Below are 23638 nucleotides of genomic sequence, written 5' to 3' on the forward strand. Positions count from 1 at the left end.
GTGTCACTTACAGCAGTAAAAGGACCACATCGCTCCAGCTACAGTAGCCCCAGATTTTGCAATTCAGTAGGGTCAAGTAATAAGCACCCTCAATGATCAGAATAATGAATGATGTAGAAGACATACGAGAATGATTCATCATAGGTGTCACCGATATCCGTTTTGAAAAACACATTCCTTATTGTCAACTAAGAAATGCTGCGAGACAAAAGATTACCGGCATCATCAGTCACAAGACACGGACATTCCAGCACATGGTAATTACAAGCACGGGCCATTAAAACATATGGGATAATTAACTGCTATGGAATGGAAACACCCCGTGAATCGGCTTCTTTGTATAGGTCAGGGATTATATGGGTTCTTAAAGAAGCTGTCAGTCGAGTACATGTACACCATCCTTCTCGTATGAGTTTTTAGGAGTTTGGAACTGGGTAGAGCGATTTATGATGCATCAGCTGGCATGACCACATAGTGCTAGAAACACGACAAATGAGGAATTAATAGGGTTGCCCAAAATTACAAAAAAAAAAAAAGACGGAATCGCCTTTTATTTCTCCAGGAACAGCGCCACTCTTGTCCATGGGCAAGAAGCCCTCAACGATCTAGACCAAACCGAGTCATTAGTTGCAGTTTTATATCACAACACAACTTAAACAATGTCATCCACTTGTTTGCTGTGAAGGGTACAGAGGTGTTACACAGTGCTTCTTACAAGAATAAGGCAGGTCATAAACGCAAGGTGGTCGTTTGCCTTACAACTGTTCACCAAAGAGTTTTCATCCCGGACGCCGCCATAAACATGAATGTTCAATTTGACTGGATGGGCATAGCACTTAAATAGAGGGAGGGAGATTTTTGGTGCCGGATACTTCTTGTGCCACCTATTATTTGGGAAAGCTATAAGGGGTGGTATTTTACAATGCAGAATGTTTAATCCAGACATCAGAACAATGTGGCTGCCCCAGGGATACTTTACCACCCGATTTGCCATGGGGCATCTGTCAGTCACCAGCAGGTATCGTGTACAGACCCTACTCTACATAACCGCTCACTGTCCCAACCAGCGGGCATCTGTGTCTCTCTACACCAGGGGTCATATTGGGCTAAAGAGTATGCCTGCACATCCCCTACAAGTCCCAGAAGGGAAAATGTCACTGGGTCACATGGCTTTCAAGCCATACATTTCATATCATAGTAACAAATGACATGTGCCATCACTCAATATGATGAGATTTAAAGGGTTATTCCCAAGATGGTTATCCTCTGCCCATAGAATAGGTGACTGGATGGCTGGGGGTCTGACTGCCAGGACCCTTATCAATACCAAGAACAGGGCTCTGGAACCTGAGAACAAGGCTCTGAAAAGTACTATCTTAATGGGGATAAAGTGAACATCCTCCACCTCAGCTCCATTCATTGTCCATGGTACTGCCGGAGAGGGCAGAGTATAGCGCCAAGCTTTTACCGGTTGTCCCATAGTGGAATTTTAGCATGTAGACTTCCCTGCTATTCAGGACTGGGCTCTGTTGAGCCCAGTTCCCTGTCTTGGGATTGCTTGGGGTCTCTGCAGTTGAAACCCCAGTGATAGATAAATCAGAGGATGAGTGACTAACTTGGGAAAAAACACTTTAAATATTGTACGATCAGATTAAAAAAAAATAATAATTTAAAAAAATTAAAAAAAACGAACAACCACACCATACATTGTCAATAAGAATCTTTTTTGAATGTAAATATAGTACAGACCAACACCCCAGAAATAAATGTACTCAGTTGTCAGGCTGACTGCAGCCAAATATTTCTAGATTTGCTGACAGCTAAAACTACAAAGAAACAAAAAGCATCTCAAGCAAAAAGCTACCAGAAAGGCAGATCACGAATCGACCAATTCTACAGAACGGAATTTCAGTTCTTACATTAATATTGGCAATATCTAGTGCTTGAAAATAGAGAGTCATAGTTAGAAAAACGTTTCAGAATATAAAGCACGAAAAACAAGAGTTCTGAATAATATTCTCACTTGCACAGGAGGATACCAGTCAGAAGAAGTAGTCAATAACGTCTGTTATGTTTTACACGACACTTGGGCCAGGAGTCATACAATACAGGGATCTCTCAGGATCAAAAATGAGATCAAACACCAACAAGAACCTTTGTGTTGGGATCTGGAGTCAAACATTTAGTGCATGAAGACCAACAGTTGTTAGTATATATTGGTCCCATCTTATTGGCAGATCAGGTTCTAAGTGTTTTAGCAAAATAGAATTTTAGGACACGATACCTGTGAGCTACATCAAGGTCCCCGCAGTCCACATACACGGAGGGTGGCCAGAACAGCTCCATATCGGACTCGATCCAATTTGTTGGAAAGACTCAGCTATTGTTCAGTCTCCTTCGCTAGATTAATGCCACTTGAATATCAACCAGTACAAATCCCTGAGAGAACTTCCTCCATACAATCATGACTGATGCCCATGAACGACAAACAATACATTTTACAGGGCCAAGATGCGGGTGGAGCGATTCAGTCTTCTATTAATAAAATGTCAGTATTACTCACGTAACGTGTTTGTGTTGTTGTTTAGGTCACTCCCGGCGCACACTCCATGGATGTTTTTTTCATTGGGTGACATAAGGGCACAAGAATCTACCTGACGCTGAAAGCTACATTACCAGGTAATTAGAAAAAAGACTACTCCGAACTGTGTGAATAACTACATGGATTGCATGAAATGAACCTGCCATTGTGTTAGGAAACTGCATAGGTAGCAATTCCCTTATACAATGTTATGATCAGGATTGCCACAGGGACAGATCTGCAGTGAAGCAATATGGCTGTAAAAAAAAATAAATCAATAAAACAAAAAACCTTGCATACCATCCCACAATATATTATAATATATATATATATATATTATAATATATATATATATATATATATATATATAAATATAATATAATATAATATAATATAATATAATATAATATAATATAATATAATATAATATAATATAATATAATATAATATAATATAATATAATATAATATAATATAATATAATATAATATAATATAATATATATATATATATATATATATATATATATATATATATATATTTACTATACTTTGATTAGATTTTAGAACAAGATGTCAAGTATGGTCTGTGTCCTTTACTGGGAAAACGGACATTTTGCACTGCATTATGCTCGTCCGCAGCGTTGCCTGTGTGTACCATATGACTGTATTCCAGGCACACAATGCTAAACCATCAGAGTGATTGGAAAATAAATACAATCCTGTGAATTATACCATAAATTACTGTGGGTCCATCACTGCTGATTACAACAGCACATGGACCAAAACTAAGGCCAGCTGAATGGGGCCTTCCTAAAATTACTCTTTTTAAATCAAGTCCTATCAATGGGTAGAAAAGTCTGTGTCACAAGTAACTTATGTGAATTAAAGAAGCTGGCCTGGATTTTCTTCCTTCAGAAACAGTGCCCCAATTTGCAATGGCCATGTCTGGTACTGGAGCTTGTATATAGATTGGGCTTCTTTTTGTATCTCCGCTCAAAGACAATGGCGGTGCGGTGTCTGAGAACAATATCAGGTCTATTTTTTATTTTAACTCGTCAATACTTTGAATGTTTATTTTGAAGGAGATCGAAATCCAAAAAGTAACATTATCCAATCCACAGTATATTATAAAAAATAAAAAAAAATCAACACAAAATGAAACCACAGTAAAAATATCAATTAAAAAAAAAAAAAAAAAAACACTATTCCAAATTTCAAAGTGAATAATTTATTTAGGGGAATGTGACTGAATTGCAATACAAGACACAACCCGTGGAAGAGTGGAGCTGTTTTTTGTTTGCTTTTTGGGCAAATTCCTGACAATTTTTTTAACCATTTTACCCGTGTAGAGATAGAGTTCATCAGGGCCCAGTATCTCCACTCTACAAAATACAACAACTTGGTTCTTCAAAACCACACAGCCGGGCTGAATTATATCTTACTGAAATCAGTCTTTTAATGTGTTCCAATAGAGTGGAAAAACCAAGTCACCATGAGCTTATGTGTTCAGCCACACTTGCAGAATACAGGCTGCTGTATATGGCTTCTGCATACTGTTCAGAAGAGGAATTGGATAATTATGGCACAGCTTATTATTATGAAGCTGCCAAATACAAAAATATAATGAGTAATTACAAAACTAGGTGGCCCGCTGCTTCAGCAACTTCCTGGCACACATGTGTGGGCTCATCCCAGGTTTTAAAATATGTACATCAAAGGCACCAAACGTATAAAAACACATCCGTACCAGGTGGTGGTTAACACCTCGATCAATTCAGCCCCAGGCTCAATCTAATTTTAAAGTTCATCTACAGACAACAGGTAAATTTCAGAATTGCTCAAGCCAAAAAGTGTGCTGAGAAATGTAGTCGGAGAATATTCATCCAGAGGAAGCGGTAAGAAAAAAGACATAACCAGAAACTCCTATAGTTTCCTGATATTGTCTTTCCTCATTCAATCACCGCAAGTGCCAAGTTTTGAACGTTAAGCATGGGGTTGCCAACAGTCCAGAAATTCCTGGACAGTCCATAAAAATAGGGCACTTTTTTCCCCCGTCCATAAAAAAAATTTAGAGGAGTCTGTAATTTTTTGGAAACTAGAGAACCTTGTTCAGAGTCTATATGACTGCAATTATCATTTTACAATTCATAGACAATGCAGCTGATGTTTTGGTATCAGAATTCTGGTCTGTAGACACACAGTGGCATGTAAAAGTTTGTGCACCCCTGGTCAAAATTACTGTTATTGTGAACAGTTAAGCAAGTTGAAGATGAAGTGATCTCTAAAAGGGCTGAAGTTAATAAAGTTATAAGATGACACATTTCCTTTGTATTTTAGGCATTTTACAAATTACAAAAAGGAAACTTGGCTGATGCAAAAGTTTGGGCACCCTGCATGGTTAGTACCTAGTAGCGCCCCCTTTTTGAAATTATCACAGCTTGTAACCGCTTTTTTTGCAGCCAGACAAGAGTCTATCAATTCTTGTTTGAGGGCTTTTCATCCATTCTTCCAGTTCTGTGAGATTCCTGGGTCGTCTTGCACGCACTGCTATTCTGAGGTCTAGCCACAAATTTTCAATGATGTTCATATCAGGGGACTGTGAGGGCCTTTGTAAAACCTTCAGCTTGCGCCTTTTGGAGGTAGTCTATTGTGGATTTTGACGCGTGTTTAGGATCATTATCCATTTGTAGAAGCCATCATCTTTTCAACTTCAGCTTTTTTACAGATGGTGTTATGTTTGCATCAAGAATTTGTTGAAATTTCATTGAATCGATTCTCCCCTCTACCCGTAAAATGTTCCCCGTGCCATTGGCTGCAACACAACCCCAAAGCATGATTGATCCACCCCCATGCTTAATGGTTAGCAAGATGCTATTTTCCTGAATTTTTGTGCCATTTTTTCTCCACATCGAGCTTTTGATCATTAAGGCCAAAGAGTTCTATTTTATCCTCATCGGTCCACAGGACTGGTTTCCAAAAGCATCAAGATTGTTTAGATGTTCTTTTGCATACTTATGATGCTGAATTTTATGGTGAGGACACAGGAGAGGCTTTCTTCTGATGACTATTGACCATGAAGATCATATTTGTGCAGGTGTCTCTGAACAGTAGAACAATGTACTACACCTCCAGAGTCTGCTAAATCTTTCTGAAGGTCTTTTGCAGTCAAGCGGGGGTTGTGATTTGCCTCTCTAGCAATACTACAAGCAGCTCTCACTGAAATTCTGCTTGGTCTTCCAGACCTTATCTTGTCCTCCACTGTTCCTGTTAACTGCCATTTCTTAATTACATTTTGAACCGAGGAAAGGGCAACTTGAAAACACTTTGCTATCTTCTTATAGCCTTCTCCTGCTTTGTGGGCCTCCACCATTTTAATTTTCAAAGTGTTAGGCAGCTGCTTAGAAGAATCCATGGCTGCTGTGTTTTGGTACAAGGTTAGAGGAGGCTGGGTTTTTATAAAGCTGGGAAATTTGCATCACCTGGCCTTTCCTAATGATAATGGTGAACACGCCATAACCCTAACCGGTTAATTAAGGTCTGAAACTTTGGTCAAGGTTATCCGAGCACACAAATCTCCAAGAGTGCCCAAAGGTTTGTACAGGCTCATTTTCCTTTTTGTAATTTTTAAAATGTAAAAAGGTGACCATACATTTTTTTTGCCTAAAATACAAAGGAAACGTGTCATTTTTAACCTTAAGCCTTTTAGAGATCATTTTATCTTCAAATTGCTTAACTGTTCACAATAACAGGAATTTTGACCAGAGGTGTCCAAACTTTTACATGCCACTGTATATCACTTACAATCTTAAATGATTTATTATGGTGTTTCCATGTGTCTGTAAAAAAAAAAGTTGGCCATCATTTTTTATAAAAAAAAAAATCAAGTTGGCAACCTTGGTTAAGCATCACTGAAATCACCCCCTACAATGAAGATCAGCTGCAGGGGATGCAAACTGCAGCCGCCCTCCCTCCTAGTTTCGAAAAAGCTCATTTTATATGGGTAATGCAAACATTAGGCAACAACTGAAGTCACCAAATTTACCATCAAAGGGCACTTCATAGTGTCTGTGCTAAAAAAAAAAAAAAAGTGGGAATGGGTAGGCAAGCCATAAAAGCTCCCCAGCTCACCTGTGATAAGCTTCCCTGCGATATTTCTTCAATGAATGGCCATCCATATTGGCGGGAAGATCTGCTGCATTCTGCAAACGATCGCTCCATGATGTTGTCATTTTTAAACCGGATCCTCGATACTGCGAGGCAAAATACACACACATAAAAGTTAGTTTTATCAAATTTAGTCAAACTGGGTCTTAACCTAAAATGCCACCTACAAAGCTGTATCATTTCAAACTCAGACATCAATGAACAATAAAATGGTTCCTAAATGGTGTGAAATTAATACTTGGTCCCCAACCTCCTTGAGTATCAGACCTGTGATTGTAGTAAAATCAATAATATTGTGCAAAAATTAATGTTTTGATGCTGGGAATGTTAATATGTGGAAAGCTTTCAAGAATTATTCACCATAGAGATAACATAAGCAAACCTATAGTAATTATATGGCTCTAATCCCTTCTATCAGGGACATATCATTTAGCCAACACTTACTGGCAGACTTTTTACTTGGCATATATTGCTGAAATACTCAGCCAAACCTTTAATCAATACAAGGCTGATCATAAAACATCATTGTAATAACGAGTGAATGGCTGAATTAGAACTTTGATTCAGTTTTCCCTCGAACAAGGACGTGGAGGACCTCATTTTTTTTGAGAAGTGGCCAGAAACCCCAATCAGACCCCGATTAGTTTTATGGCACGCCATACGAGGATGCTGTTAATAAGCTCGTTAAAAGGGAACCTAAGTCTCGTACTGTCTGAACCACAGGTCAAATGAAATCCCCTCATTACTGATGATGGGTTCCCTTTAATCACAACTATAGAAGAAGTTGAGATCTATGCTGCAGTTTGGCAGGATTTTCACGAATGTCCAAATAGGATTAGGTCCCATAGGAAAAAGCAAGAGAACCTTTTCTAAGTATAGCCATTGGGAAAGTTTTCCTTGCTTTGCCCTTGATGGGATCTGATTATGTACTTGGCGCTAAATCCTACAAGGAGCCACATTCATGATGAGTGAACGAAGGAAAAAATGCTTTGCTCCAGAAGTCGTTTACATTCTGCCATTTAGGACAGTAAGGCTAGTACTTGCAGCAAAATTTCTGTATCCAAATCAAGAATGTTGGCAGGAAAAACGCTACATAAAATATGCAGTTTTTATGCTTTTTTTGCTGTTTGTTTCCAAATTATTTGAATGGGTGAAAAAAAAAAGTTGCAAAAAAGCTGCTATGTTGCAGATTTGAAAAAGGACTTTGATGGCTCAAATCTGCAAGGAAAAAATAAGCAGCATGTGCACGTGCTTTCAGATATCTCATTCACCTTGCTGGAACAGTAAAGTGCAGCGTTCTAAACCCTTGAAAAACATGCGGAAAAAACGGCTGAAAAAATGCAGCATGTGAACAAGCCCTAAAAGGTGGCTATACATATTAGTCTGCAAAAATGAAACTGACTGGTAATTTAGCAATGTGGGCAACATTCACTAGTCCACAGAAGATCTTACCATGAAAGAACATCCCCAGAATGTTGCTCGTAAGATCATTTGGGGGTCACCCGATGACACGGAGCATGGGTGTAATGGCCACTGCTAATATATGTGGCTGTATTGGCATACAAATCACTTAGGCTAGAGTACAACTTCTATCTAATGTGTATGGCCTCTTTTAACGGCTTCCAGTCTCCGCTCGATACCCGTTCTTCAGGCAGACCCTTACGGTATGGCCTGTGGCATGGAGGTGGCTTTGGACCCGTCGCTATAACAGCCACATTACAGTTTGGTATAATAAAACCCTCATTGAACGGTCAAATCTGGAATGAGGTCCTATATAGGAAAGAGCGGGATTGAGCTACCTGGGTCAGATCTTTGTGGCTGGGGCCCTTCCAAACATTAAAGAGGTTGTCCACTACCTATACAATGATGCCCTATTTGTAGAATAGGGCATCAATGTCTGATCATCCGGGGTCCGGCACCCCGCTGAACAGCTGTTAATGGTGTCGGCTGCAGCCGGCCGGAAGTACTTACTTGCTGAGCTTGGCCGTCTAGTTGTAGTGACCGCCAAAGGGTACTACACATTCGCCTCCTATTAAATTCAATGGGAGGCGGTGGATGTGTAGTACCCCATGGTGGTGACTATAACTAGACGGCCAAGCTCAGAAAGTAAGTGCTTCCGGCCGTCGCAGATACCAGTAACAGCTGATCGGTGGGGATGCCGGACCCCGGCCGATCAGACGCAGATGCCTTATCCTATGAATAGGGCATCCATGTATAAGTAGTGGACAACTTCTTCAAGGCTACACTCCCACAATGAGCTTTTGTTGAGTTTTTAACACTGCAGAATTTCTGCACCATTCTAATATTTCCATCGGGATCAATAAAGTGTATCACTTCGTATCTCTGTTCCTACTATTTAAAATTAGGTTACTTGCAGTTTTTCACTGCATTTGTGAGTGTTTTTTTTTTTTTAGTTTGTTTTTAACATACGTTTTTATCGCTGCAGTTTTTGTCTCTTTTTGGTAGGTCATGCTTTAAAGAAAGCCGCTTTGTTTTTTATATTTCCTGGTATTTGGCTTTGACAAAACTTGATATACTTCGGTGCGGATTAAATGCGTTTTTGACGAGTTTCCGCTACGGAAACCTACTAAAAACGTGCATTTTTTTTACCTGTGGATTTTCCTCATCTAATGCAAGTCTATGGGGAAAATCAGCACAGAGAAACTTAACGTACCTGCAAGAGAAATTGACATGCTGCGGCTTTGAAATGAGCACCGTAGGCGAGTTTACGCTGAGTAAAGTTTATAAAAAATAAATAAATTAAAAAAAAAAAAAAAAAGTGGACAGGACATTTCTATAAATCCCATCCACTTTGCTGGAACTGTAAGACACTGCTTATTTTTGCTGCATCAAAAACACACCAGAAGCTCATTGTGGGAACATAGCCTTAAGATCAAGTCATTTATTATTGAAGTTAAAGGGGTATTACCATCTCCAAGATCCTATCCCAATATATAATAGGTATAATAATATTGTATTAATTATTATTAGCAGCAAATACCTCCAATTAGAAATGTAGTATAGTTCTTCTGATTCGCTATGTCGCTTACCTCATATGAAGGGCATTGCAATAGCTTGGTTACAACCACTCAAATAGTGACAGTTAGTGGTCAGGACCATGGATACCTAAGCTACTGCAATGCCCCGCACATGGAGTAAGGGACATAGTTAATAAGTATAGTTCATCTGATAAGCTAACATTAATTCCACAGCACTTTATAGACATCATCACTGTCCCCATTGGGGCTCACAATCTAGATTCCCTATCAGAATGTCTTTGGAGTGTGGGAGGAAACCCCACGCAAACACTGGGAGAACATACAAACTCCTTGCAGATGTTGTCCTTTGTGGGATTTGAAACCAGGACCCCAGCGCTGCAAGGCTGCAGTGCTAACCACTGAGCCACCATGCTGCCCTATATATTTCTAATTGGAGGTATTTGCTATTATTACACCTACTACATATTGGGATAAGATCTTGGAGATGGGAATACCCCTTTAACTTCAATGAAAAACTACTTGACCGTAAGGCTACGTTCCTACTATTTTTGCAGTGTCAAAAAAAAAATTAAAAACAACGTCTTACTGTTCCAGCAAAGTGAATTGGATTTATAGAAAGCTTATGCCCACTTTACACTTACTATATATTGGGATAGGATCTTGGAGATGAGAATACCCCTTTAATCCAATATCATTGCCCCATATTAGGGCATGTCCTCCACGTTATAGAACATCTCTACACACAAATAAAAGCCCAGTCCACCTCAGGTTTTTTTACCAGTGGAACGCTTCAGGACTCCCAACAAAAGGGGATTGTCCACTACTTTTAAAATAATCTATTCTTAGGCTATGTGCCCACGATGCAGAAATGCTCTGGATTTTTTCCTGAGTGTTTCTGCATCTCCCTGGTAGAAAAAACGCATGCGGATTGTACATGTGGATTGTACATGCAGATTTTACATGCGTTTTTCCTGCCAGGGACATGCGGATATGAAGCGTTCTTCACATGCATTTCCGCATGCGGGTTGACAAGCGCTTTCCAGGCGATTTTAGCATCACTTGGAAAGTGCTTGTCAACTTGGTCACACTATATAAATCCATGCAAACAGCAAGGATTTATATAGTGTGACCGTAAAAGAATGGTAAAAAATAAAAAAATAAATCTATACTTACTTTCTGATGGCCCCCGCAGTCTTGCTTTGCTCTGTTCTGGCTGCCGGCAGCTCGCAGTACACTGAAGGACCTGCCGTCACATGACTATGAAGTCAGCGCAGGTCCTTTAGTCCACTGCGAGCTGCCGGCAAGTGAAGACAAGCAAACCGCGGGCCATCAGAAGGTAAATATAATATTTATTTTTTATTTTATTCTTTTTTTTACAGGTTCTATGGTACCCGGGTCTAGAGGAGAGTCTCCTCTCCTCCACACCTGGGTACCATCTGCACATTGAAAAGCATGGATTCCACATGTACAGATGCAGTGATGCGGAATCCAAGCGTTTGGCTGTGTGCCCACGTTGCGGATTACAAGCGTTTTTGCTGCGGAAACGCTTGGTAATCCGCACCCCATGGTCCCCAAGGGGATTCCGCATGTTCTATGCACATGCTGCGGATTTTTCCGCAGCATTTATGCTGCGTACAAAAATCCGCAGCATGTCATTTAATTTTGCGGAAGCGCAGCGGAACTCCCGCCATTGACTTGCATTGAGACGCACAGAAACCGCGACTGTACATTTTTACAAGCGGCTTCTATGCGTCTCTATGTGCGGATGGTACCCGGGTCTGGAGGAGACGAGACTCTCCTCCAGACCTGGGTACCATTGTACCTGTAAAAAAAGAATAAAATAACAAATAAAGTTTATACTCACCTGTCCGGCGTCTTCTCTTTGAATGCCAGCAGCGCTGAAGGACCTTCGGTGACGTCACAGTCATGTGACCGCAGGCCCTTCACCGCTCTGTCTCGCGATATGCCGGCAGCCGGGAACCAGACAGGAACGAGCGCTGCAGCACACGCCGGGGCCTCGGGGGTGAGTATAGCTTTATTTGTTTTAATTTTTACGGTTCACACTGTATAAATCCATGCTGTTTGCATGTGTGACCTAGTTGTCAAGCACTTTCCAAGTGATGCTATCGCCTGGAAAGCGCTTGTCAATCTGCATGTGGATCCGCATGTATTCTGCAGGAAAAACGCATGCACAATCTGCATGCGTTTTTTCTGCCAGGGAGATGCAGAAATGCTGCAGAAATTTTCTGCTTCATTTCTGCATCGTGGGCACATAGCCTTTCAATGCAAGTCAATGGCGAGGAAAACGCAGTGCTTCCACGAAATAATTGGTAGTGCTGCGTTTTTTTCCGCAATGATAACCCGCAACGGAAATTTCCGCAGCATGTGCACAGCACATGCGGATTATCATTGGGGGATATGGCAGGCCTTCTACCATGCGTTTTTTTAAGTGTTTCTGCAGCGTTTTTGCCGCTGCGGAAACGCTTGAAAAACGCATCATGGGCACACAGACTTAGGATAGGAAATCAATAGAAGATTGGTGGGGATCTGACACTCGGCATCCCCACCGACCAGCTGTTATCAGCTCCAGTCGTAGCTGAATACAATGCAGAGAGGAACATCACAGCTCCTACATAGCTTAGTGGCTGCCGCAGATCAGCTACTATTCTCTTCAACAGGAGTGGAGGTATCAGGTGTCAGACCCCCACCGATTTTATACCCATGATCCATCCAAAGGAAAAACTCCTTTAATGAAGTTACTGGGATCCACAGATTTAGACAAGCGTTACTATAAAGGAAACAAGTAGTACGTTAAAATTAGCAATTTATGAATTTAGCTATAGAGTGGAAGAATTCATGAGTCCAAGTGTATTCAGTCTCCACCCACTGAACCCGACAGGCAGCGGCAGCTTATACTGAGCAGTGTGAGAACTCAACAGTAGGGAGGAGTAGGGGCGCTGAGGAGCTGCAAAATCAGGCTAGTCAATGGTGATTGGGTGACCCATTTAATAATGCATTTCTCCTAGAAATGTATTTATTCCTGGAAGGACACATCCACAAAAAAAAAAAAAAAAATTATATATAATTATTTTATTTATTTTTATTGCATAGGCTTCCTGTGTGTCGAATAAGAAAATCAGCTTTACGCATCCACTGTGGCACTAGCGCTGCCTCTCTACAACTTCCCCTGGTCTTTATAGTTTTGACAGCAGCAGTGACATCACAACTACACCACTGCAGCCAGTCACTGGGCTCAGCGGTTATAGTATGAACATAGCATTTGACAACCGAGCTCATTGACTATGCAATAATTAAGAAATAAATAAAATCTGGTGGAAAACCCCTTTAAAAACACAAATGTCACAGTGGCAGTTTCTCTTCTCATTTTACCAGGAGTAAGGTGGGCATAATATCATTCACGAATGACATGCAGTACTGATCAAAAACAGAACTAATTAGAAAAGTGAAAAAAAAAAAAACACAACACAGCAAACCACACGCCGCACAAGATATTTTGCTACACGTGCAGTATTATTTTTAGAACTGCAAACATATTACTATTGAAAAAAAAAAGTGCAAAAAAAAAAAGTTACCATCTTGACGTGACAGCCTGAAGTGATGGAAAAGGCACATTCATAAATAACACAAGACATTTCCTACCCGACTGGGCAGGCAGTCAATGAGAACGGACGCGAGCTCAGTAATACGAAGCTTCTTCCCTCATTGACGATCTATTTTTGCTATGAACCCTAATAAATCGGTGCGTGCGGCAGAACGAGAGAGTTTCCAGCCTGCCCAGCGGCGAGCGCAGAAATGATTTACACTCACTGAATAGCTGCGTCTCATCATCTTGATAATCCAACTGGCAATGTTGTTGTTAGGAGAGTGGCGGCTCTTTATTACCGGCTATTTATGAAAATAAAGGACACCTGTCATTCCCCGGCTGGCACCAATGCTGCAAATGAGGCGCTTAAATTAGGAGCTGGCAGGGAGACCCGCGGAGCATTTAAAATAGAAGCATTTAGTAACCATATCGATATTTCATTAAAAATAGAAGTCGTGTTAATGTCTCGGACACTGACATAGGAAAAAAAAAAAAAGAAGAGCAGCCACCTATTGTTTGGCTTCATTACTGCCTCTTGAACGCGAAAAGGTCAAGCAAAGTCAAGACAGGGGTACTTGAAAGAGGACGTGTCAGCTTTCCTGACAGCTCTATTTTAGTAAATACTTTTATTTCCCCTGAAATAATTCTGGTTGTCCTCTTAAAGTGTACCTGTCCTTATATACAGAACCTGTAAGAAAGCATGGTCTCGCTGCTCTCATCCCCCACACTAAGGTAAAAGTGCAATTAGTACACCTACCAGTCTAATATGTGCAGAATATGACCCAAATCTCATACTCTGTAATTTACCATGCTCTTTTTTTCTAGTAGGCGGTTCCTCTTCAACAACATTCTGCCAGCACTTTAGGTACCGGACCTTCATTTCCCATACCTCCTAGCTTGCATTGCATGCCTGCTATTGTCTTATCTGCAAGAAGGTGAAATCCAGCCCCCTGATAAACCTGATGCAGTTTGCGAGAGCAGAAATAAAGCCTCATCCGCATTTCCTGTAATCTGTGTTGGGGGTCTCTGCTGCTAGAGACGGATTACACTTGAGAGATGGAGGACTGCAAGTTAGAAAAATAGAAACACCTAGTGGCCAGCACTGTGAAGTGATTTCAAAGTTATTACACAGCTTTTTGGAATACCTAGAGGGCATCTAATATGGCCAATATTTTTACAGAAATTTTGCCAACCACAAAGGCATTCCTACTAGAGTTAGTGTGAATCAATTCGCAAAACCTAGTCCATGTAATCTGTGGCCGTATAAAAGGGGTCGCAAGAATCACCCCTTACTCGCCGGCATCTCTGGCTCTTCTTTTGATTAGCTTTCCTAGTGTGATGTGTTGCACCACAACCATGACGTAACGCCAGGCTTGCTAATCAAAATAATAGCCGAGATGCAATAGGTAAGAGGCGGTTCTCACGACTCCCAACCAGCGGACACAGATTACGGGCAAGGCCGATGGACTGGGTCGTGCAACTCGCTGCGCACGAATTTCAAGTCTTACGGGTTGCTAATACATGGATTTCTAAAACCCCAGTCAGATGAACGTGTGAATACATCCATGAAACTCACAGGTTGTCATTCTTACAGATTCCTGCAAATCAAGTCTGCCAAGTATTAAAAGTCCATCTCTTCTATTCCTATGTACCAAAGAAGATTTTTCCTTCAAACATTTGGAAAAGCAGGAAAAACATTTTTGAAAGGTTTTTACAAAAATGTTTTAGCTCCTTCTTCCTGCTGGTTTCCTATCCTGCTTCTAAATATTATGTTTCACATAATACAGGAGTGTGAATAAATCCTTCCTAAGCAACTATTCAAAAGAAAACTATGAATAGCAGATGAAATGCTACACCAACTAGTGACCAAAACAGAGCAATGCAGTACTGGAGGTTCCCCTTAACTATTACCCACCTAGTGATTTATTGCATGTGGGGTATTGTAGGTATTCATAGACCGCATACTGTAAAGCCAAGATACATCCATGACCGTTCTAAAGACAAACATATACATAAATCACTCACATTCGCTGCCATCACCACTAACAGCTCTGCAGAGATCGCTTTGTCAAGTCTGGCACATAGCCCCGACCTTACAGTGCTGCTCACCATTATTGGCACCCCTTCATTTTTTTCATAGACTGTACAATATCTTCAGAAATAAATGGAAATGGACCTAAGTTATATCCTCAGAATTTTTTAATTAGTGGTTCAAAGTGATACAACAATGAAACATTTCTTTGAAATTGCAACATGGAAGTTGAAAAACAGAAACAGAATATACAGCATGTGCAGCAATAAAGGCACCCGTAATTAATACTTGGTCGCACACCCTTTGGCATTGCTGACAGCCTCCAAACGTTTCTTGTAGCCATTTATAAGCTTCTTGCACTTCTCAGCTGGAATTTTCTCCCACTCTTATTTGCAGTTTGTTCAAGCTCTTGAATATTGCAGGTTTTTTCCCAATGGCAGATTTCAGATCACCTCAAAGATTTTCAATGGGATTGAGGTCAGGACTCATTGCTGGCCATTTTAAAAACAGTCCATTTTTTCTTTTTCAACCATTCCAGTGTACTTTTGGATGTGTGCTTTGGGTCATTGTCTTGCTGGAGGACCCATGATCTTCACATCAAGCCAAGTTTTTTTTACACTGGGTAGGACATTACACTCTAAAATCTCTTGATAATTCTCTGATTTTATGATTCCTGTGATACAGTCAAGGCCTCCAGTACCAGACGCAGCAAAGCAACCTCACAGCATTATGGATCCTCCACCATGCTTAACTGTTGGGTGTTCTTTTCCTTATAAGCTTCATTGCGCAGTCTGTAAAACTGTGGCTTTGCGTTGCCAAAAAGCTCTATTTTTGTTTAATCTGTCCACAGAACATTTTCCCAGAAGGATTGTGGTTTGTCAAGGTACTCTTTGGCAAAGATCAGTCGTTCCTTTTTATGTCTTTTCTTCAGCAATGGTTTCTTCATTGGCCTTCGCCCATAAAGCTCTGCTTGGTTTAGTGTGCGGCATATGGTATTTGTTGAAAACATGACCCCAGACTGTTCCAGGTTGGCCTTCAGGTATTTGGATGTTTGACATGGTGTTTTTTCCACTATTTGCACCAACCTTCGAAGACCTCTCTTGTCAATTTTCCTCTTTCCCCCACGTCCAGGGAGGTTCTTGATGGTTCTATGCTTGGCAAACTTTTTAATAACATTTTGCACGGTTGAAACTGGGATACCAAGGTCTTTGGAGATGGCCTTATACCCTTTGGAAGTCTTGTGTTTGCCAATAGAAGTTCTGATGTCCTCAGACAGCTCCTTTGTCTTCCCTATTTTGACAAAAGGAACAGGGCCTACCATGTAGCTTTTTAAAACAGTGAAGTCATCATTCATTGGCTAATTCATGTCACATGGGCACCGACAATTAATCACAGGTGAATCTCTTGTGATTTACCACAGGTGAGTCAAAATGTGTTTCCATACTAAATTAATGTAAAGCGTGCCAATACCAGTGACACAGCAAGCTTTAGGTTTTTCTATTTTTCCCTCCCATTGTTTTTGGTTTTAAAATTGTTGTTTGTCATTTATTCTTTTGTATTTAACACGAGTGCTCTGTTCAAAATAAAAAAAGCTTTCACTTGATGTTGTGCCTGAAGCATACATATTACATACACACAATACATAAGGCCTCATTCAGACATCAGTGATTTTCCTCATGCTAAAAAAGCTGTGATTTTACCGTATGACAAAACTAAGTTGCAAAGCTTCGCCTACCCATTGCAATATTAAAAACAAGCCAAGTGTGGCGTCAATAATTTTTCACGGACTCAAACTTGTATGGGTAATCTTGATCAAAAATGGCACGTCTCTGTTAACTTTTTCGGACCTCTTGGACATGTGAACAAGCACATAGAACCAGTACTCATAGTCCATCAGTAAAAGAAATAAAACAAGGTAGAACACATACGTGATTTATGGACGCCTGAAAGAGGCCAAGGGCCACGTTATCTAGCAATATTCAGTAATGACCCCAAAAAGCTTAGGGCTTAAGCAAAGGCCTTGTTGGGGTAGTGTCCTTTTTGGCCGATATGAATGTTGTTATGCATATACCTACAAGTAACATCAAAGAATGTATCAATATTCGTTATAGAAAATGTATGGGGAGAAGGTGGGGGAGATGATAAAAATACTTAGTAAACAATCATCTGCCGCCCACATCTTGCGGCTTCCTTCCAGAAAAGTATTTTCTGCTTCAGATTTCGTGTATATGTTGTTAGGAGACAGTAAGTTGGTACAGAGTCCCCTCCAGCTTCGTAGTACCAAACCATAGGGCCTCTGTATGATGTACACTGAGGTATTCTCCATTTCCAATTATTCAATAATTGGGCGTACAATGAAACAACCATAGAACTATACAAAGAACCTCAGGCTACATATAAAGACCTTTCTACTAAGGAGCCGCAAAGGACTCTATATAGCACAGAACAGCATCCTCTGCATGATACTGCTGTGTGAATGAGGTCTAAGACTGTAGAACAATTGAAAGGGAATCTGTCAGTAGGATCAACCGTCCTAAGCAGTCTATATGGGCATAGGAAGCTGAATAAAATTATATTTTGATATCTGAGATCCGATGTCTTATTCCAGAGAAATCCACATTTTTTTCACCCAATTAATGAGCTTTTAAGATCCATGGGTCGGCTATAGATCTCCATGAGAATCTTCCTCCAGAGCTTATTGTAAACGAAAGGAGGAGTTACCAGTGTGAGACATGTAGATCAGGAGTGCAGATTGTCAGTCATTACATGTCTCACACTGATAACTCCCCCTTTCGTTTACAATAAAATTCTGGGTGCAGATTCTCAGGGAGATTAAATCCGGCCCATATATCTTAACAGCTCATTTACATATTAAGAAAAATGTGGATTTCTCTGGAATAAGACATTGGATCGCAGATATCCAGGTATGCACCTCTGGGTTTCATACTACAGAAATGCACAACATAAAGCTTATAACACAGCACAGCACATGATCAGAAGAGATGCTGTGCATAACAAGTACCACAGAGGCCACAGCACCTTCATTTAGGTCACTGGCAATCCCATGTCGTGAGGGTGTGGTTTGATGCAAGGTCTTCGCTTTAGGCATCACTTCCCAGCAGGGCTGGGGAGTCTGTAAGCCAAACCTCCGACTCCTCAATATACATGCCACCGACTCAGACTGCTTAATACATGGCTCATGTTTAAGTCATAAATTTACTGTAGACTAGAATAAGCTCAGCTAAAAGTCTAGACCCTTAGATCAGGAATAGGACATTTCATAATTTTCCCAAGTTCTTCTGAAAAAAATATTCCCCACAAACTGCATTGAACTACTGTACCCAATTATATATTTTAGGAATTGGAGTCGGTCCATTTTATACCAACTCCACAAAAATGGGCTCCGACTCCACAGCCCTGCTTCCCAGGACTGGAATACTCCCTTCATAAGTGAATGCCCAGAATTACACCCATCACCCCTACATAGACAATGTGCCTCATTACCTAACTTGTAGAAAGTCAGATTTATAAGCAATTAAACCTGTATACGTTACATGTATTTAGGAACCTGTATTGTGCCAAACATGACATTTACAATGGAAATTTAAGTCAAACCAAAAGTAATTATTCCTGGGCCATAACACAATAAAAAGCATTGTATAAATCAATAATCTTCTAGTGAGGTTTTTAAATCTTTCCGCTTACCAGGATGATTTGTAACATTCTTTCCCCTACTTGAAAATTCTTTATAGGTTGACCATTTCATGACCGGGTAGCAAATGGGAAATGCTATATAAAAGATTAATGTTTTCTTTTAAACAGTACACTTATTTAAAATCAAGAATTGTTAAAAAAATAAATTGATTTGCTTTTAGACGACATTATATATTTCTATATATATCTCTTTAGTGTTAATCTGCCGTTGTTTCTTAAAGGGCTTTGCAACTGTAGACAATTCCTTTTTATTAGTATGAAATCAAGGATTGTTCTGCTGCTAGGACTCCCAAAGATCAGATTAAAATCAGCAGAAAAACCTGACAAGTGATAAATTCTTCCACAGCACCACCACAGGGTAAATGAAGCATTACATGGTGCCCCATTGTAATAAACAGGCAGTCCGTATAAAGGAGATGGTCCTCCGGATAGAGATGCTCTTTGTAGCTGCTCTCAGCTCAAGCGAATTGATAGCCATTATAAACGAGATTCCCAACGGTTCCCTATAGGGTGCTTAAAACCCTTTAACTCTCCTAAATCACTACTATGATACAAGTCTGTTAGTAATCGATTTTTTGCAGGTGTAGTAGCTTTATCTGCAGCCACTATAACCACCATTAGTCCCACAGGATGTGGCAACCAGCTGATTAAAAAGGTACCTGAAAAGCAAATCTGCACACTTCCTACAGTGATGTATCCTTAAAAAAGCTAATTTTATGGGAGCGCTTCGTTAAGGCACACTTACACTGCCGATAATCCATAGGATTCTAACGCTAATAAACCATCTTTCATAATGAATGGGTTGAGCGACTGAACAATGTATCCAAAAACTGCTCATTCATTGTGTATGAAATAATTTATGCGAGCAAAAAATATATATATATTTCTCCACTTTTCGCAAATTGTGTAATGTAAATGGAGATGGTTCACTTGTTTAAAGGATTACACCAGCAAAAAAAAAAAAAAAAAAAAGAGGAGTGGAAATTCAAGACCTAAATATGTACGGCTCTCCGCGATTGGCTGGTCGCATTCCGAGGCGACTGTTCAGTAGCAGTTGGAGCTTTGGAACAAGGACGTATTCATTAGCATTGCTAATGCTACTGTTCATATAAAACCGTGAAATTGATTATCTAACATGTTATCGCCAATTTGATGACATTTTCTTTGTACGCCAAAAACGGAAGTGTTTGTACATTACGTTATAACTTCATGTATTTGGAATAAATAGTATCAATTATGGGATTTGAACGTTGAAGACAAATACACTTCTGATTATCACGGTGTAATGATCGCTATTCAACCATTTCATGCCTGATTCTCATTCTGTATAAAACACTTGTCTTACATAGTTTGATGGTTGTGAGTTACGATCGAATCACTGTAACGATTACACGAGCGGATAATCGAGTGACTACTCCTATGTATTGGGGAATATCAACCGTGTAGTATTCTAAGGTTACTATTCTTTCAGGGGGTTCAACAACAGCCAATACTGTCTTATACAGACAGAAGCGGGTTAAAATAAAATGCAATGATACTTTTCGGATCTTCTATTGTGTAACGATTGTACATCATTGTACACAGTACCCTTGTAGATTGGTTGCACAGCCTTGGGATGAAGTCATTTCTATACAATGTTGCGTTCCCTGTAGATTCACATCAGTACACACAGGCACTGGACTGGCTCCAGTGCTATAAGCTTATTCTGCTTAAGCCTCAGAAAATAACTTGATGTTGTGGCAGGAGCTTTGTGTAAGGTTTAAAAGCTTTTGTGTTACTCTGCATCCACAAACCGCAAATCTCTTTATTACTGAGGCTATCTGCTGGAAGCAAATTCCTCTAAGTGTCCGTGACTATAGGTGTCCTTAAATCACAGGCTGAGCAGGAAAATCTGACAGTAAATTTTGATCATTTGTAATATTTCACTTCTATCCTGCACCGCTATCTACATTACACTTAGTACCCCACTTTAAGGGAACCAGTCATTACATGGGGGTCCTTGCAAAAGGGCTTATTTGGACTGATCGAAGAAGATGATCCCTCCATGGTCACTGGATTAATAAGTCAGAGTCCAATTTTTCAGAAATAGATACCATAATTACACAATGGCTATTGGACAATTTGCTATCCTTCATCTAAATCATAATCCAAAATGGAGCCCAAATCTATTTTAAAAAAGGTCAATGTGGGGAAGCGGGGTGGACAAGTTATGGTAAATGAAAAGCACTCTAATGTGTCCAATGCTTCTGCTCTCCGAATTAGTTACTTAGGTGGAACAGTGTGAAGGTGTCCATACACCTTAGTTAGCCATCGCCATAAACTTGAAAGCTTGCTTGGTCAACAGCGATTTTCTTCCCCTCTCCTGATACACACGCATTCATAGTTCAGCTAAGAGTGCATGTGCTTTCAATGATGCCGCAAGCCGAGGTGGAAACTTATTTCTAGAGAGAACAAAGGGATCGAGAGTTGAAATCCAATATACTCAACCTTTCTTCTGGCAGAATATGGAGCGCGATATCCAGATCGGCCACAAGTCTCCTGACGCGATTCTGATCCGGTCATCACAGTTTGTACTCCGACTGTTTTATGGATGTCTGATTTCAGCCTTTTCCCAACATCTTTCAGGGGAGAATTTGGAGGCCTCAATACACATTAGATTGATCCTGCCAAAATCTGCAAGTTTTACCAACATTAATGCAATGTGTATGTGGGCCTTTAAAGAATGTCGTGCCATTCTCCGCTCTCTTTCCCAATCAGCAACAAGAATATGTCCCGACTGTCTATGAAGAAGGTGGTTGTGTTACTATAGCACTCACTGCACTAAAAACACATTAGTCCAGCTAATAAAAGCTGAATTAGTGAATTTGCACAAAAAAGTGTGGGACTGCGCTCATACTATTCATTACAATGCAATTGCAGGAAAAAAAAATATTAGCAATTTATCCAAGAGGAGGAAGCGGGCTTCACAAACAGTTATTGGAGGCATGGGTCCCTGTCACTAGAGACTGAGAATACTACTGAATAGTTTATGGAAGAAGAAAAAATCCCATGTCTGGAGGCTGTATGCAAACTTGGCCCGTCCTCCATGCACATTTCACCTTTATAGCAGGTAGGACTGCTCTTTGACCCAGAAAAAAAATAGAAGTGAACATAATTATAGCTGGGAGGATCCCACAAAGCAGCCTGTACCATCTTTATAAAAAATGGCCATAATACTGCCCCATGATAACATATCTCCCACATTACAGAAGAGGAGCGTGTTCCTTGATTGACAGGAGGAATTACGTTAAACAGACAATTTGCTGACAGTGACCGAGTCGCGTTGCCCGGCTGCTTTACCCTTGCTCGAAATTTCATTAGCATAAATGATTTGACATTTGCCAGTGCCAAGACTAATTAACAGGTATCCATTACAGATTGAAAGCAAGGTCAGTGGTATCTATAATAACTAAGCATTGACTAATTAAGCAGCCAGTAGGCGTTATTGAATGCACCCATTAGCCCCGCACCATCACCAGGGGAAAATAGAAAGTTTGGCAGACACACTGAACTGAAGTAACACTGCAAAAACTCCTATAGTACTGCTGGGCCCGGCTTCATCAGTACATCAATGGTCTAATCTAGGTGCAATGCAATGTGCAACTGAATATCTAATAGGGCAGAAACCAAAGAGCTGCGACATTCCCCTGGTGTTAACAGGTGACTGATGTTTCAGACAGCTGGTGCATTGGGAAAACAAAAGTTTTAAAGGAAACTTGTCACCAAAGTTGTGGTCATTAAAGAAGATCTGTCACCAAGTGAAGACTGGCCAGTTTGTTATTTTATTCTCGCTGCTCCTGAGTATTCAGTTTGTTTGTTTGTTTGTTTTTTTATTTCCATCATATGGTTTCAGAGGTACAGGTCTTTTTATTAAGTGCCAATTTTTATGATCTTTACCAAGGGCAAAGAGCTCAGAGGGTAATTATTCAGAGCAGTCTAAAGACAAGCACCCACAGAATACTGTCCTTAATAAGGACAATAAAAAATTATTATATATAGATCACCAAATAAAAGACCTAAATAACTGGAACCATATGTCAGAAATAAAAAACATGATACTCCAAGAAGCAATGGGAATAAAATAAACACGGGTAACGTGTTCTCTTTAAACCATCGCTCGGATGCCATAAGGCTCATAAAATACCTTTTTAGAGATCCCCCCATTTAAGTCTTAATAGTCACGTCTATGGTGCTGCAGCAGTTACTGTCATGGTCTTCTCCCCCCCTTGGCACAGCTAGCAATGACTTCACACTTCAGTGGGGGCATCAATGTAAGGCATGATGGGCATGCATATAGATTTTTTGTTGAGGCAGTCAAAAAAAAATTCAAATGGTCTAGTGCAAGCTGCTCCAGGAAACATTCCTTCCTTGGGGAATTTTTCGCTTCCGGAATCACTTTTGAACGGTTTTGGAAGAGTTTTTCCTGAAGCATTCTCTGTAGCATTTTGATTAGACAGTGCCTAATTTGCAATGTTTTCCATCAGGAGCAGCTTCAAAGAAATGA

General features: G+C 40.2%; 1 protein-coding gene across 3 annotated transcripts in view; it reads right to left on the bottom strand.

Moving 5' to 3' along the window:
* NT5C2 (5'-nucleotidase, cytosolic II) overlaps positions 1-23638 on the bottom strand; it is a 106488-nt gene that overhangs the window by 65177 nt on the left and 17673 nt on the right. For 2 of the 3 annotated variants that reach the window (XM_073685331.1, XM_073685330.1), the window contains exon 2: positions 6711-6832. In XM_073685331.1, coding sequence (XP_073541432.1) covers positions 6711-6811 — 101 coding nt within the window. In that variant the 5' untranslated portion in view covers positions 6812-6832. Of the gene's footprint in view, positions 1-2284; positions 2476-6710; positions 6833-23638 lie in introns of those variants that run through there. The other variant, XM_073685332.1, reaches the window with a different exon arrangement.

Source organism: Phyllobates terribilis, unplaced genomic scaffold (assembly GCF_046119375.1).
Source record: "Phyllobates terribilis strain yellow unplaced genomic scaffold, ASM4611937v1 Scaffold_5__5_contigs__length_657084704, whole genome shotgun sequence".
Lineage (NCBI taxonomy): Eukaryota > Metazoa > Chordata > Amphibia > Anura > Dendrobatidae > Phyllobates > Phyllobates terribilis.